We start from the raw sequence: 17,383 nt of genomic DNA, 5'->3' as shown, positions 1-17,383 counted from the left end.
GCATGAGCTGAGAATCCCCTGGGCAGTTCCCTGTCGTGCCAGCGCCCACTCTTCCTGATCACTGGGGATGCTAAATGAGCTCCCTATGGGAACCTGAGAAGTCACATCCTGGGCTTTGTGCCTGGGGTTTTCTCATTTAGGGAATGTAAAGGGGACCTGGAAAGTACTCAGAAAAACCAAAGATGGTGCAGGGAGGGAGGGTCTTTTCTATGTGATTTTGACCCCAGAAGCATCAGCATTGCCAGGCCTGGCCCTCCGTGCTCTTCTGGGGTCGCTGGGGGGCCAGGGGCCTGGGACCGGGCACGCAGGGGTGTTGTGGAGGCACAGAGCCCCTAGAAGGACAGTGCCATAGCACCCATGGATCCCCTGCACTCTATTTGGTCTCAGAGTGAACCCCAGAATCCAGGGGTGGGACCCATGGGCAACCCTTGCTCCCCTTGGGGAAATGTGGAGTGGGGAGGGAGGGGTCGGGTGATGAGTGATGACACTGAGCTGCTTCCATTAGGAGAAGACCTAGAGGATTACAGGGAACTCCAGACGGGCTGGGAAGCACTAGGGCAGCTGGGATTCAGGAGCCAGCAGTGTTTGCTAAGCTGGTGGGATCCTCCAAGGAAAGAGACATGAGCCACTGTGGGTAGCTCTGGCTAAAACATGGCTGCATTTAAAGCAGGCTCCATTCCTGGGTGGAGTAAAGAAAAGCAGGGTAGAAAAGACTCTAAAAGCCAGAGGACAGGGAGTCTGAGCTCGAGGAGAAGCTGTCCCCAGCAGAGAAAGGCCTGGTCTACACTGCAGAGTTAGGTGGGCATAAGGCAGCTAACATGGACCTCACTGTGTCAGTGTCTACACTACAACGATACTCCCAGTGATATAAGTCACCCATTACCCCGGCCTAATAACTCCACCCCTGTGAGAGGTGTAGTGCTTAGATTAATGTGGTCAGGGCAATGCAGTGTCCGTGTAGAGACTGCGTTACTTACATCGCCTGATGGGGGCAACTATGAGTCATGTGCCTGGCTGACAGCTGAGGCAGGGAGACTCCAGCTGTCAGTGCCCCACAATGCCTCCCTTCAGTCAGTAGAAGCACTTCTGGGGAGGACATGCACCGCTGACAGAAGGAGCATAGTGTGGACATAAACCGCTGCTTTAATTACTGCGGTGGCTGTACTTCAACTAAGTCGACTTAATTTTGTAGTGTAGCCAAGCCCCAAGACTTCCCAGAGCAGCAAATTCCTCCCAGTGTTACTGGAAGCTGGTGCAGATGCTTGTTAAAAACCAAAATGTATCCAAGTCTAATAATGGCGATTCCTTTTATACTTTGGAGGGAAGGACATCTTCATGACGGAGGAGCAGAAGAAATACTACAACGCCATGAAAAAGCTTGGATCAAAGAAGCCCCAGAAGCCAATCCCCAGGCCCCATGTATGGCATGTTAAAAGCGTTTGAGGGCTAGTGGGAGGGGGTGTTTAAACAGAAAGGGTGCCGACAAGCATGAGCCAGGGCGAGGTGTCCAGTGGGGCAATCAGGTTTTGTGATGCCCCTCGGATCACTGTTTCCACTCAACAAAGAGCTCCTATGCTTTTACATCTGGCAACAAGCAGCCAGGATGGAGTTTCAGAGAGGCAGCGTCTTGGGTGAGCACCCTGAAAACCAAGCCCTTCAGCCATACAGTACTAGTGGAGTATTTAATGCACCATAGACTGGTTTCTTTTTGTTATGGTCTCCTGCTGTGACTTCAGAAGAACTGACTCTAACTAAGGGCTTACCCCCAATGGGCCAGGACCTGACCCTGAGTACTTGCCCAGGTACCCCTGAGTACTTGCTTGAGCACTTGCCGAGCACCTGACCCTGAGAAGCACTGAGGACTGACTTCCTCGCTGGGAGCTGAGCGTGCTCAGCACATTGTGTGTGGGGGGGGCACTTAGCATCTCCCAGAATCAGCCCTGTGGAGAGGAAACCTCCCAGGAAACTAGGTGGGGGATTCCTCCATGGCCCCCCATGGTGTTAGAGTCCTCCTGCTGCTATCTTTCAGCTGTGACGTGCCCCAACGTCCTGCCCATCTCTTGTCCCATAGCCCTTTTCACAAGCACTGAGTATTTGCCCGGTGTCCTGATTACCGTCCAGCCCAGGTGATTCCATCCCCTGCCTGTGGTTCCTAGACAAAAGGGAGGAAGAAAGGTATGGGGAGGAGGCAGGACAGTGATAAGGGAAGGCAATGGCTAGTGGGGGAGAGGCAGCTCCCCTAGCCCAGGAGACAGGGGAAGGCATGTGGTGACCTCTCTGGGCAGCCAAGGGGAGCACTTGTGGGGGAGCAGGCAGCTTCCCCCCAGAAGGCTCAAAACCCACAAAGCAGATAAAGCTAGTTTAGTCCATGCTGTTCTGGAGGCCGAGCCAGGACGGGTGGGTATCTGGCAGGACGTGCTGAGAGCGCATGCTGAGCGTGTTAGATGTTCCCAGCCATTTCAAATGCTGCTAGGACAGAAGGGCCCTGCTGGGACCATGAGCACAGCCCCTTGGTTGTTGGAATGGTGAGAGTGGCAGTGGTTTTAAAAATGCCACCTTCTTTGAATTTTGAATCTGGCTGAGCCCATCAGCTCTGTGAGGGAAAGAGGCAGCATTTCCTAGTGGCTAGAGCAGTCACTGGGGCTCAGGAGACCAGTTCTCATCCCATTTCTGATCCTGGCCTGCTGGGCAATCATGGACAAGTCACTTCACCTGCTTGTGCCTCAGTTTCCCCAATGGTAAAATAGGGATAATGATATGGATACTGATGTGCTTTGGAAAGCACACTGAGATCTCTTGATGAAAAGGGCAATGTGAGAGATTGTTATTCCTGTGACACCACCTCCCAAATCCCCTTTTCCTGTTAGCTGTTTCTACTTCAGCTTTATAAATCACTTGCTCATTTGGATTTCTTTAAGTTTTCCTTTCCTTAAAACTTCCAAATGGCGCGCAGCTGTTCTCCTAGCAAACACAATTCTGTCACTGCGCCATCTTCGAACTGTTCTTTCTCGTAGTGCATGTATTTTCCTTTCTGCGTGAGCCTCATGTCACACTCCCAGATATGTGTCAGTGTTACAGCTTGATGTTCATAATGGCCAATGAGTTTTGTGGCAAACTCCAAGATGCTCAGGGTTTGCTCAGGCATGGGCTTGGGGTGAAATCCTGGCCACATTGAAGCCAAAGGCAAAACTCCCATTGATTTCCCTGGAAGCAGCATTTCACCTCTGGTCTTTTACCTCTCCAGCAATTGCTGCACATTTGGCTCTGCCAAGCATTCGGGTTCAGGTTTTCAAAGGTGCCGAGGATAGTCAAGTGCTTCTAATGATGGGGTGTAAATTAGGGGTTCTCAAGACTTTTTCTTTTTGAGGCACCCTCAACATGCTATAAGAACTCCACAGCCCACCTGTGCCATAACAACTGTTTTTTCTGCATATAAAAGCCAGGGTTGGCGTTAGGGGGTAGCAAGCAGGGCAATTGCCCGGAGCCCCATGCCATAGAGGGCCCTGCAGAGCTAAGTTGCTCAGGCTTTGGCTTCAGCCCCAGGAGGTGGGGCTTCAGCTTTCTGCCCTGGGCCCCAGCAAGTCTAATGCCAGCCCTGCTTGGTGGACCCCCTGAAACCTACTTGTGGCCCCCCAGGGGTCCAAGCCCCTCATTGAGAACCGCTGGTCTAAATTAGCTGTTACCACTCATGAAAGAGATCTTGGAGTCACTGCAGAGTTCTCTGAAAACATCTGCTCAGTGTGCAGCAGCAGTTAAAAAGCTACCAGAATGTTAGAAAAGGACTAGAAACCAAGACCAAAATATCACAATGCCACTATCTAAATCCAGCCCTGGAATACTGCGTGCGGGTCTGTTCGCCCCATTTCAAAAAGGATATAGTGGAACTAGAAAAAATTCAGAGAAGGGCAACAAAGGTAATCAAGGGTCTGGTCTAGCTACCATATGAGGAGAGATTAAAAAGATTTGGGCTATTCAGCTTAGAAAAGAGACAATTAAGAGGGCATATGACAGGTCTATAAAATGATGACTGTGTAGCAAAAAGGAAGAGAGAAGTGTTAATTACCTTTTCCCACAATACAAACACCAGGGGTCTCCCGATAAAATTAATAAGCAGCAGGTTTAATACAAACAAGAGGAAGTACTTTTTCACCACATTGTACAATTAACCTGTGGAACTCATTGCCAGGCGATATTGTGAAGGCCAAAAGTATAACTGGTTTCAAATAAGAATTAATCAGTTCATGGAGGATAGGTCCATCAATGGCTATTAGCCAAGATGGCCAGGGATGCAACCCCATGCCCTGGGTCTAAACCTCTGACTGGCAGAAGCTAGGAGGGGAAGACAAGGAGTGGATCGCTCCAAAATTGGCCTGTTCTGTGCACTCCCCCTGAAGCTCTTTACTGGTTGCTCTTGGAGACAGGATACCGGGCTAGATGGACCAGCTCTTGTGAAAATCCCCAGCTTTTCCCTATTCCTGGCAGCTGTTAACGGTCCTAGAATAGAAAATCGGGGTGGTCAATAATTAGACGATTGTGACTTTGACTTTTTTGAACAGGTGCAACTCAAATGCTGTTTGCAGTGCTGTTGTAGCCATGTCGGTACCAGGATATTAGAGAGACAAGGTAGGGGAGGGATTGTCTTTTAGTGGACCAACTTGTGTTGGTGAAAGAGACAAGCTTTTGGAGCCACACAGAGCTCTTCTTCAGGACTGGGAAAGGTCCTGAGAGTGTCACAGCTCTGTAGCTCGAAAGCTTGTCTCTTTCACTACACAACTTGGTCCAATAAAAGACATTCCCTCCCCATAACACAGTGATGACCTTTCCCATTTTTGCCATGATAAGCAACTGGCATTAATTAGGGTTCAATAATGATCCATCATGGGGAGGCCCAGTCATTGAGCCTGGCGCTTGGGAGACATGTCATTATTACATCATAACATATGAGACATGTGCCAGCTAGGCTCCACTTGCAACACCCACTGACCTCAGCAGCAGGTGAGGGGCCCACAGCACTCCAGGCAGCACGGCCCAGATCCTCAAAGATATTTAGGTGCCTAACTCTCATGGGAGGCTCTGCGCCCACATCCTTGTTGCATGATCACACTGCACAAGGGATAAGACAGATGGGTCTCTGTCCTCTTCTAAACACTGTTTCTCTCCCTCTCTTTCCATTTTTGTCTTCATTCTCCACTGTGCCTTGTCTCTCCATTCCACCTCCTGGCTTGTCCTTCTGCCTTCATCTTCACCCACGTTCCGTGTATTAAAGAACAAATGTCAGGGGCTGGTGTTTGACATTGTGACAAAGCAAGCTTTTGACATCATCATCATGGTCCTGATTTGTCTTAACATGGTGACCATGATGGTTGAAACAGATGACCAAAGCCCAACCAAAATCAACATCCTCTACAATATCAACATGATTTTCATCATCATCTTCACGGGCGAGTGCTTGCTCAAAATGTTTGCCTTGCGCTATTACTACTTCACCATCGGCTGGAATATCTTCGACTTTGTGGTGGTCATCCTCTCCATCGGAGGTAAGCACCGGCCACCAGCTGCATTTCCATTGACTCAGGCAAGCCGCCAAGTGGGTTCTGTAGCAACCAAGATAGAGAAGAAATGTCCAGATGGGAAATATGGGTATGGTGGCACCTCCCTACCTGGGAGACCCATGGCCCTGCCTTGGAGCCCTAGCTCTGCCACTGTTCCTGTGCCTTCTGGAGTGGTGGTAGGAGTGGACACCCTCTATGAGTCACTTTGAGAAACCCACCACCATTCCTCTTTGGACAGACTGGGCCTCCCCTGAGCACTGTTCAGATGGGCAGAAGTCCACCCTATAGGAAGGAGGACACGTCATCCTGCCTCCCTCCTTAGATAGAGGACTCGGTGTGGGGGGACCCTACCAACATCAGTCACCCTAGAAGAGGTGGGAGGGTGGCAGAGCCCCCAAAGCAGCGGGTTTCAGAGTTAACAGCCCATAGGGATGCATGGGACATTTCACCCCTTTTAGAGCAACTGTCAGGCTGTCTGCAGACTCAGACAGCAGCAAAGAATCCTGCGGCACCTTATAGACTAACAGACGTTTTGGAGCATGAGCTTTCGTGGGTTAATACCCACCTCGTCGGATGCATGACCCACATATTCACCCACGAAAGCTCATGCTCCAAAACATCTGTTAGTCTGTAAGGTGCCGCAGGATTCTTTGCTGCTTTTACAGATCCAGACTAACACGGCTACCCCTCTGATACTAGACTCAGATAGCTGTCTCTGCATTGTCATGCTCAGCGCATGTTTTCAAGACTTTCTTCACAACCAGGAGAGCTAGAAACATGATTATTTATATATATTAAAGCTGAGATTCACATGACTCCAAGTGCAGGGGCCCATTGTGCTTATGCCTTAACCTGGTCCTGCTCCCCAGGTGCTTACCCTAAAAAACTCCTTCCTGTGTGCTCACTAAAACCTTCCCTGAGCGTGCACCCTAAAGTGCTTCCCACAAATCCTACCCCACGTTCTCACCAAAAGCAACTCCCTGGGTTCCATGCATAAAGGGATCCTATATGGGCAGACCTCCCCTTCTCCAAGGGATTCAGGTCTGTCTGCAACCCTAGGCACCTCGCAGAGGGCTCCCTTCCTCCCCGCTTTCAGCTTTCAGGAGGAACTGTACAGCACACCCCTCTAGCATGGACTGGGGTGCAGCAAGGGGCTCGGAGGGACTTCTTGTTTCTGGGAGGGCGTGTCTCATTAGCGACGAGTTGGTACATTTTAAGCTTTGCATGTGCACTACAAGGCTGTTTTAGATAAACTTATACATTCAAAATAATAAGGGCCACCTGTTCCCACTGTATCCTCGGAACACCCCTGGGGCACAGGGCAATTCCCCGTTACAGACAGGCAGGTGAGGCCAAGATCACACAGGACATGTGGCACAGCTGGAATTCGAAGCCAGAATGCCTCAAATCCACTTCTACTGCCCTAACTGCTGCACCGTCTTTGCTCACCAGCCTCTCCCTGTTCTCCCTGTGTGGAAGAATAGGGGGCTAAAGCATGATTGTCACGTTTAGCAAGAGAGAAGTGCCAGAGGGAAACAGCAAAGAGCAAGGGTTAGATTGAGCAGTAAGCAAAACCTTTCAACCATGAAATACATCAGGCAATGGGGCAAGTAGCAGTGGGACATGCTGGATTCTTAGATGGTGGCTGGATGGCAAATCACCGGGAACATAGGATTATGCAGCAGCACTGGCTAGGGAACTTTCCTGAGGCCTTTTCCAGCCCATGTGAGTTTATGGTCCTCTGCTAAGCACCCTTGCCTTCACACACATTCACCTTCTCAGCTCTCCAGCACAGAGGGTGCATGTAGACCCCAGAGCAGGTTACCCGTTGCTTCACTATTTCAGCTCATGGAGTCAGCCATGCTTACTTTCTTTGCACCCCTTTTCAGGTATCGTCCTTGCTGACATCATAGAGAAGTACTTTGTGTCCCCCACCCTCTTCAGGGTGATCAGGTTGGCAAGAATTGGGCGTGTTCTGCGGCTGATCCGAGGAGCAAAAGGAATCCGGACTCTCTTGTTTGCTTTAATGATGTCTCTCCCTGCTTTGTTCAACATCGGCCTCCTGCTGTTCTTGGTGATGTTCATTTACTCCATCTTCGGGATGTCCAACTTTGCCTATGTCAAGAAGGAGTCTGGGATCGACGACATCTTCAATTTTGAGACGTTTGGGAACAGCATCATCTGTTTGTTTCAGATCACGACGTCTGCCGGGTGGGATGGTCTCCTCAACCCTATCCTGAACAGTGGCCCACCGGACTGCGACCCTGACTTGGAGAATCCCGGAAGTTCAGTAAAAGGAAACTGCGGCAACCCATCTATTGGCATCTGCTTTTTCTGCACCTACATCATCATCTCCTTTCTGATCGTTGTGAACATGTACATCGCCATCATCCTGGAGAACTTCAACGTGGCTACAGAGGAGAGCAGCGAACCACTCTGCGAAGATGACTTTGAAATGTTCTATGAAACGTGGGAGAAGTTTGATCCAGATGCCACCCAGTTTATCGCGTACAGCGTGCTGTCGGATTTTGTAGACATCTTGCAAGAGCCACTCAAGATTGCCAAACCAAACAAGATTAAATTAATCACCATGGATTTACCGATGGTTGTCGGAGATAAAATCCACTGTCTGGATATTCTCTTTGCGCTGACTAAAGAAGTGCTGGGTGACTCAGGAGAAATGGATGGCTTGAAAGCCACAATGGAGGAGAAATTCATGGCTGCCAACCCATCCAAGGTTTCCTATGAACCCATCACTACAACTTTGAAAAGGAAGCACGAAGAAGTCTGTGCCATAAAAATCCAAAGAGCCTTCCGAAGGTATTTACTAAAGCGGTCAATGAAACAGGCGTCTTATCTGTACAGGCATAGTCAGGAGGGAGCCATGGTCTTTGCAGAGGGAGCACCGGAAAAGGAAGGACTAATTGCAGACAAAATGAACGAGATTTATGGGAACAGTGATACACACCTGGAAATGGCCCCAGGCCTGGCTCTTGCAGCACCAGTTGCAAGCCCAGAGACTCCAGCTGCTCCTAGTGAGGTGAAAAAACAGGATGAGGAGCAAGAGGTGAAAGAGTCATTAGTATAACAGAAAGCACGTTTCATCTTCCTATCCTGCAAAGACTCCATTTGTATTTCTTCTGCAAGAACGCACCCATATCCCTCTCTATAGACAGCTAACGCCATATTACTGTATTTCAGACCCATCTTAGCTTTTTAAACAGAACCTCATATTCATTACCACGTTGAGTATTTTTCTTCTGAGGTAAATGTGAAATCTCTCTGTTGCTGGTGAAAGAGAAACACTAAGTTTTAAAATGATATAACCATGGTAGCGATGTGTTTCAGAAGTTAACGACTGGGTATGGCTCTCCTTTTATTTTCAAAATTATTTTTTAATATTATTTCACACTTGAGGTGTTTGCCCAGTTATTGTTCCCGAAGTGCAATGAATTAGAGGAGAGAGATGAGCCAAGTGAAATAATATTAAAAATAATTGCAGAAAAGATAAGGTTTTGTGAACAAAAATCTCCTATGTCTTAAAAGTAGCACCTTTCTTTTGAATATTTGAATAGGCGTTATGGATTTTTGTTATATACAGTAAAAGTGCAATTATGTCTTAAAGATTTGTTTGCATAGTAAAAAAAATCTGCAGCTATATTCTCAGGGTTAAATGCCAGCTTGTAAAGTTTTTCAGAACACCCATCTACACCAGAAAACATTCAGCTCGGAACAGTAGGAACATCAACTAGTTATTTCCACGCTGCTTTTCTGGATTCCCATTTAGTCTAGGAACTAGATTATGTGAAAGGAAAATAGTTACCAAAATATGGCGTATGGGGACTAGTTCCCAAATACAGAAATACCTCTAGTCCAGCTTCCCCAAATCTTAACTAAGGCACATCTCCTGGAGCAGGAAATCTTTGTTCCCATCAAGTCATGGGCTGCCGTGTGGAGCCAGATCAGGTGATAAAACAGTTTGGTTGCACTGGAATATTTATAATGAATTCCTTGATCAGGTACATTTACAGAATTGATATCTACTCGTGGAAAACCTTGTGCTTTCTTGGTGATTAATACCTTCCTCCCACCTTGTGAATTAACAGTCCTCTGGGAGGATAGTACATATCAGGGCAAAACATATGTGCAAAGCCTAAAATAGTAAAGCAAAAAGTCACTTTAGAAATACTGTTTCCCTTTTCTAAATCTTACAGCCAACTCCTCCTCCCATACACAGTGACCTCTGAGTGGGCGGGGAGACTTTTCTATCACGTCTCTTTAGTGTGGAGTTGGACTTTCTGCTGTGGAAACAGATGGGGCAGAGTTTCAAAACAGGCCTTCCTAACTGATTAGTTTTGACTCCGAATCCTTTGTCTTGATCAGACTGTGGATTTGCTCAGAGCTGCACCATCCGCTATCGAGCTGTGAACTAGAGCAATAGTTGCGCTGCGTAATGTAAGCTGTAACCTGCTCAGCTTTGGCTAATGGAGTCATGCTCTTCTGTTCAGTTTCTTTTTCAGATGAAGTGTCAGAGGTGCCAAAGGGTCATTGAGCATCACCAGTGGCCATTACGAAGGGCCCTGGGTCTAGCCAGCCCTGGGCAGCTGGGCCCCTCTCTAGAGGTTTGTTTTCCAGACTCCTGGGGAAGTGGGGGCCTGATCTTGCAGCCCCAGCTCAGGCCAAGCTCCTAGCAACTCCCTGGCAGGCAGTCAGCATGGGGGCAGCATGGCACGCTCAGCTTGGGTCTCAATGCATTCCCCTGCCCCCCCAAAACACGTCCCAGCCCATGCTTAGCGTTAAGCCTGGGAGTCGCTCAGTGGGTTCCAGTGGGGCTGCTCGCAGGCTCAAGGTTACGCACACGTTGGGCTGGAGCTGTTTCACTTGAACTTGCCCAATGGGAAAAGCTTCCACTGGTGCAGGCTCAAGCCGTGACTCCTGCCCTCCCCTCCCCGCCGGCGTGGGCGCGCACAGCCGGAGAGCAAAGGGAATGGTGCTGCTGCAGAGGGTGGAAGAGCCAGCCCCTCCGGAGCACCAGGGTGGGTGGATTGGGGGAGGTCAGGGGGAGCCAGGGACATAGCCTGAAGATTCACTGAGCACAAGGGCCCTGCACACAGGGCCCCTGCCCAGGGCTGTGGGGCTGCTGGTGTAGCAGCTGTAGAGTGACTCTGCCAGGGCATCATGGCGTGGGACGAGGCAGGCCTGCGTCCCACGGTACCCCCAGGCAGAAGCAGAAAGCCCCTCTGGAGGCAGGCAGGGATTTGGCCCTGCATGATTTCTGTGCTGATAGAACTGTTCTTCCTTCCCCTTGGGTCTCCTTCCTGCTGGATGTTGTGACTGCGATTCAGGAACCAAGCAGGGGGAAGTCCCGGCCTGTTGGAGCCAATCAGTGTTTTGCCACTGACTTAACCAGGGCTGCAAATCCACCCTCAGTCTGCAGCAACTAGGCTGGGAGCCAGCTGCCCAGAGAGAGACCTGCTGTTAACGAACAGTTTGTTCTTCCTGACCAGCCTTGTCTGGGTTATTGTCCCCAGTAACTTTCCCAAGGGCTCTTCCAGTAGAAAAAGGGTGATTTCTCCTAATGCAGGGTCCTGCGCAGGAGCGGCAGGTTTGTGTAATTTTTGGTGGTGGCCAGAATTCTCCAAGTCCCCCCACCCCCATGCCTAAGGCTCTGGGAGGGAGTTTGGGTGCGGGCTCTGGGCTGGGGCAGGGGGTTGGGGTGCAGCAGGGGATGTGGGGATACAGCGCTTACCTTGGACAGCTCCTGAAAGAGACCCACACACCACTCTGGCAGCGGCTCCTAGATGGGGGGCCAGGAGTCTGCATGAGTCACTGCCCGCAGGCACTGCCCCCACAGCTCCCATTGGCTGCAGTTCCAATGGCAGAATTGGGGCGGGGGCAGTGTGCGGAGACACCCTACCCCCAGGGGCTGCAGGGACGGGCCGGCTGCTTCCAGGAGTGGCGTGCCATGCGGAGCGAGGGCGGGCAGGAGGCCGCTTTCGCCCTGCTGCACTGCCAGTGGTGGTGGCAGGGGCCCCAGGACCCTTTTAAATCGCCTGGGGGCAGCAGGTGGGGCCGGGAGATGCTCATGGGGAAGGCAGGTGGGGATGGAGGAGAGACCCAGCCCCAAACATTGGTAGAGCTGGTCCCCATGCTCTGAATATTCTTGGAGCACAGGCACCACGGACCCATATAACTTGCTGCCCCTGGTCCTGTGGGCTCTTCCTCTGAGTGTACTTGGCTCAAACCAGCAGCAGACGGTTAGTGTTCAAATCCTCTTGGGGGCTGGGGTGGCAGGGTGAGCATCTTTGCTGCAGGCAACAAAGTTCTCCGCTCATCAGCAGCACTGTGTGATGTCAGCGTGCCCAGGGCAATGGGGCTAGTCACTGCTTGACAGGTGTGTTTACTTGTGAACTTCCGTGGAGAAAGGGGGGTGCGGTCCTGGCAACTGAGATGTTTTACAGCCGCCGTTGCTTGTCCATACTGGTTGGGCAGGGGTGGAAGAATACCAGGGAGTTTCAGTCAATGAGCTCGAGCAATTTCTCTTTGTATATTTCTTAAAATAAAAACTGGAAATGCTCAATCCTGTTTAGAAACGTTTCTGATTTGTGTTACATCAGCTGCCAACATTCCCATTAACCCCTTGGAGTCCAATCCACCACACAGCACTTGCTGGCCTGCTAACCCGAGGTTCACCCATCCCCTGAGCTACTTAGCTTGGGTCCTTGGAGCTCCCACCCGCCCGCCGCCTGCCCACCCAGCAGAGTGTTTTAATTTGCCAGGTCCATTTAAAAGAGAAAGGGTTTGGGGCGGGGGGGACTGGAGAAGTAGCTTCATTCTTTAGGGCTTCAAACTAGCAGGTCAGCTCAGCCCCTGCGTGGCTAATGCTTGAGCTCCAGTTGTGGTAGCTCCCTGCCAACCCTCAGCCAGCCTGCCTGCCCCACCCCACACAGCCAGGAGGCCTGGCTCAGCACAAAACGGCGCACAGCTGCCAAGGGGCCCACCTAACGCAGGCCAGAGCACAAGGCTGTGTGTGTCTACATGGCACACTAAGCCCAGGACTGACTCAGGTTTGAGCCCAAGTCCCCACTTCTGTCCACACACAAATCGGTCTGATTTGGGTCAGCCAGCTCCTGGGCCCCTGGTGGGTAGGGGAGGTCAGAGCCCAAGTCCTGCTGTGACTCAGGTCCAAGCCCTGTCATCATGTAGTGTGGATGCAGCAGTATACAGTGCAATGTGAACGCATCAGCACAACTATCAGACCTGCAGTTGTAAACCCAGGTTTGCAGTGCAGTGTGGACGCGCAAGCCCAGGTCCCGCAGCCCTGGGCTCCCATGCAGTGTAGTCATATCCTGTGGTTCTAGGGTGAGGCAGCGGCAAAGCACCTGGAAAGAGCAGGGGACAGGGTGCCTGGCCAACTAAACCCCAACCGTCTGGTGGAGTCGCTCTGTTCCACTGCAGCATAGCAGCCCTACAAGCCATTTTGCTTCCCTGTTGCAAAGGAGTGTTCAGATCTTGGCAGATTTTGGACTCTCCACAATCAGGTCTCTGTGGGTCTGTCCGCACTACAGTTAGACACCTGGGGCTGGCCCATGCCCCCTGACAGGCTCACAGGGCTCAGGCTAAAGGGCTGTTTGCAGTGTCGGTTTGGGGTCAGGCTGGGCCCCTCACAGTGATTACAGTTCAAAGGCCAACAGGGTCATATTGGGTGCCACCGTGGGGGGGCACTGAACGTGCTAAGGAACCTGGCCCCAACTGTGGGTGCTGGGAGCTTCTGAAAATCTGCCCCCTCCCTCCCATGCAAAGGCAAGGATGGTACGGGCTACGCCTAAGCCAGCCCATCCCAGATCTGTACATTGGGGTGCTCAGTACAGGGGTCACAGGGAGATTCTCGGCCTCTGCTGTGCAGGAAGGCGACGTGCCGATCCGATGGACCCTTCTGGCCTTAGACTCAATGGCGGTACAGATCCCCATGGTAACTGCTGACCCCCACCCTCGGGTGCCAAAATCCTCCTAGCTCTCCCACATGTACCAAGTCACAAAGATCCTAATCCCTCCCCTCACAGCCGTCCAGACCCTGGGACTCCCCCGGGAATTCACTCCTGAGCCTCCATCTCCAGAGCCCAGCAGCCAAGTCCCTCTCAGCCCCGTCCAGCAACTGGCAGCCCCCCGCATCTCCTGCAGCGAGCAGCCAAGATGTCTCCCACCCACTGAATCCTCATCAGCTGCTCGTTTGGGCAGTTCTGTGGGGAGTCCTGCAGCTGGGCCAGGGCAGAGCTAGAGTTGCTAAAGTGGTAATATTTAAAAACTGGACACTACAGTAAGAGGGCTGGAACCTCCCCTGCTTTGCCCCTTCCCCCAGGGTCCTTCCTGAGAGGTTTTTAAGGTCAGGCTTGACAAAGCCCTGGCTGGGATGATTTAGTTGGGGATTGGTCCTGCTGTGAGCAGGGGGTTGGACTAGATGACCTCCTGAGGTCCCTTCCAACCCTGATATTCTAAGATTCCCACTCCTGCCCCGTTTACTCCCCCAAACTCCCTGCCCTGCCCTGCCCTGCCTCTTGCTAAGGCCCCATCCTGATCCACTTCTCTTCTCCTCTCCTCATGTCGCTCGCTGCTTTTCCCCTACCACCCACCCCACCCGTGTCAGGAGGGATTCACCTTTGGAGCCGGGGCTGGGAGCTGCAGCCACCCGACGCCGCAGGTAGACGGCAGCCTCAGCTGAGTAGGGGCTGAAGCAGGTGATGACCCAGCGCCTCCCCCGCTTGAAGTAATCAGACTTTGGGTGTCCAGTCAGTAGATCTGACTGGACGCTGTCAGGTCCTCTTTTTGACTGGACTGTCTGGTCAAAAACCAGGCCCTGACCACCCTAGGCAGAACAAGTGTCTCCTCTGGTCCAGTTCAGCCATGATGGGCCGGGAAAGGGTCAGCGTGATGGGAGCAGGAGTGGGCTGAACCGACTTCACACGGGGTGGGACTCTCTTCCCATAATGCCACTGGCAGGGCTGACCAGGCAGCCTCCTGATAAACAGATCCTGGAGAATTGTTTTCTTCTTGCAGTGGCACAGCATGTCCCCCGTGGCATCCAGGTTCAGAACGGCAGGCTCTGGAGCAAACCATGCGGTGGAGTTCGGATACAGCCTTCGCCTTCTCTCTGTGTCACATTGGAGCTGCCAAAAGGACACAAGTGAAACCCAACTCCATGATGAATAGGAATAGCCCAGCAAAGAACACATCTGCATACACTGCCTGGAGTCAGAGACCTAAAGGGCAGGTAACACGGTGTTCCTGTCCACTGAAGACACAAACACACTTTCTTGGCTTTTGTGGTAAACAGCTGGGAGAACCCCAGGCTTGCTTAATACCTGGTTGCCATTTAAATGGGCTAGGAAGGTCCAAACAACCAGGGAAAACCCTGAAGAACTGCTCTAAGAATAAGTGCTTTTCTACAGAATTTGTGACCTCTGTAAGCAAGCTGCCAGCATTCTCTGGTTGCACAGACTAATTACAATCGTTCAGAGACACCTGGGAGCACTGTGCCAGTCGGCGAGGCAATGTGCACTGTCCTTTATTTTTGTCATGCTGTCTCTTCCGCCCCAGACCACTTGTGCATCTCATGCGCTTATTCAATCTTATCTCTTGGATTGGACACTCTTTGGAGCAGGGATTGTCACTGGTTCTATGTTTGCCCAGTGCAATGGAGCCCAAAACCAGTTTGTCCCTAGGAACTGGCATTATATGAATGTTAAATAATGTAAGTCCTGTGGCCAGGAACTCTGGACAGGAAAGAGCTCACTACTCCCTCTATTGATGAAGAAGGAAAAGTGCTGCCATAGAGAACTTCATTTGCATAAACTACCTACCCACAGTTCTTCTAGTGACACTCAAGAAGTCACCATAACTATACTTGAACTAGGGTGTTGGCAGGTAGTGGGCTCCAAACAAAGACTCTGTCCAAAAGAGTTTTTGTATTATAATGAAAAGCTTGTTACCAAGAGTGGAAACTCTCCTCAAGAATCACAAGTGCTTTTTGGGTCTTCTGTGGGGACTTCACTGTGAGAGAAAAGGCAGGCTGAAAACTTTCTTACCAGAGATGATACAACAGACAGCTGCAGAATTACCTGGAGCTAGCATCTTAATAAATCTGAGCTACAAAGATAGATTAGGTGATGATGTCTCCAGACAAGAGGTCCCCTCAGGAGTGAAGATAGCAGTATCCATATGCAAATCTACTTCCTGATCCCAGGTGTGAGTGGTGCACTGGGTGGGTGAAGTGGTGCAGCTAAAGGACAGTCAGCTGGGGGATATTCTTGTCAGCAGGTGGGAAGGCAGTTAGACAGACTACTGCTCAAGTTACTGGAAAGGGGGAAGGTATTTACTGAATGAAGGAGGCAACCTAGTGACAGAGGATGTGGAAAAAGCTAATGGACTCAATGCTTTTTCTGCCTCTGTCTTCACAGACAAGGTCAGCTCCCAGACTGCTGCATTGGGCAGCACAGTATGGGGAGAAGGTGACCATCTCTCTGTGGAGAAAGAAGTGGTTCGGGACTATTTAGAAAAGCTGAACAAGCACAAGTCCATGGGGCTGGATGTGCTGCATCTGAGGGGGCAAAAGGGGTTGGCAGATGTGATTATAGAGCCATTGTACATTATCTTTGAAAACTTATGGAGATGGGAAGAAAGGAACAAGAAGAATCTGGAGAACTACAGGCCATCAGCCTCACCTCAGTCCCTGGAAAAGTCATGGAGCAGGTCCTCAAGGAATCAATTCTGAAGCACTTAGAGGAGAGGAAAGTGATCCAGAACAGTCAGCATGGATTCACCAAGGGTAAGTCATGCCTAACTAACCTAATTGCCTTCTATGACGAGATAACTGGCTCTGTGGATGATGGGAAAGCAGTGGATGTGTTATTTCTTAACTTTAGCAAAGCTTTTGATAAGGTCTCCTACAGTATTCTTGCAGGCAAGTTAAAGAAGTATTGGCTGGATGAATGGACTATAAGGTGGATAGAAAGCTGACTAGATCATTAGGCTCAACGGGTAGTGATCAATGGCTCCATGTCTAGTTAGCAGCCAGTATCAAGTGGAGTGCCCCAAGAGTCGGTCCTGGGGCCGATTTTGTTCAATATCTTCATTAATGATCTGGAGGATGGCTAGGACTGCACCCTCAGCAAGTTTGCAGATGACACTAAACTGGGAGGAGTGGTAGATACGCTGGAGGGTAGGGATAGGATATAGAGGGACCTAGACAAATTAGAGGATTGGGCCAAAATAAATCTGATGAGGTTTGACAAGGACAAGTGCAGAGACCTGCACTTAGGATGAAAGAATCCTATGCACTGCTACAGACTAGGGACCGAATATCTAGGAAGCCGTTCTGTAGAAAAGCACCTAGCGGTTACAGTGGACGAGAAGCTGGATATGAGTCAACAGTGTGCCCTTGTTGCCAAGAAGGCTAATGGCATTTAGGACTGTGTAAGTAGGGGCATTGCCAGCAGATCAAGGGACATGATCATTCCCCTCTATTCGATATTGATAAGGCCTCATCTGGAGTACTGTGTCCAGTTTTGGGCTCCACGCTACAAGAAGGCTGTGGAAAAACTGGAAAGAGTCCAGCAGAGGGCAACAAAAATGATTGGGGGGCTGGAGCACATGACTTATGAGGAGATGCTGAGGGAACTGGGATTGTTTAGTTGCAGAAGAGAAGAATGAGGGGAGATTTGATAGCTGCTTTCAAATACCTGAAAGGGGTTTCCAAAGAGGATGGATCTAGACCAGGGGTCCCCAATGTGGTCTAACTGCGCCCGCGTCCTGGCCAGCGGCTGAGCATCCGCCGA

General features: G+C 50.7%; 1 protein-coding gene across 3 annotated transcripts in view; it reads left to right on the top strand.

Annotated features, from left to right (window-relative positions):
- Nucleotides 1-8,943, top strand: part of SCN4A (sodium voltage-gated channel alpha subunit 4) — a 176,736-nt gene extending 167,793 nt beyond the window's left edge. For all 3 annotated transcript variants that reach the window (XM_030541361.1, XM_030541362.1, XM_030541363.1), the window contains exons 24-26: nt 1,315-1,419; nt 5,267-5,537; nt 7,442-8,943. In XM_030541361.1, the coding sequence (XP_030397221.1) occupies nt 1,315-1,419; nt 5,267-5,537; nt 7,442-8,640 (1,575 nt within the window). In that variant the 3' untranslated portion in view covers nt 8,641-8,943. The remainder of the gene's footprint in view (nt 1-1,314; nt 1,420-5,266; nt 5,538-7,441) is intronic.
- The last annotated feature ends 8,440 nt before the right edge of the window (nt 8,944-17,383 follow it).

The sequence above is a fragment of the Gopherus evgoodei genome, chromosome 23 (genome assembly GCF_007399415.2).
Source record: "Gopherus evgoodei ecotype Sinaloan lineage chromosome 23, rGopEvg1_v1.p, whole genome shotgun sequence".
In the NCBI taxonomy this organism is placed as follows: Eukaryota; Metazoa; Chordata; order Testudines; family Testudinidae; genus Gopherus; species Gopherus evgoodei.
The sequence above is the reverse complement of the archived record's forward strand: the minus strand, read 5'-3'. Positions and strand labels throughout refer to the sequence as shown.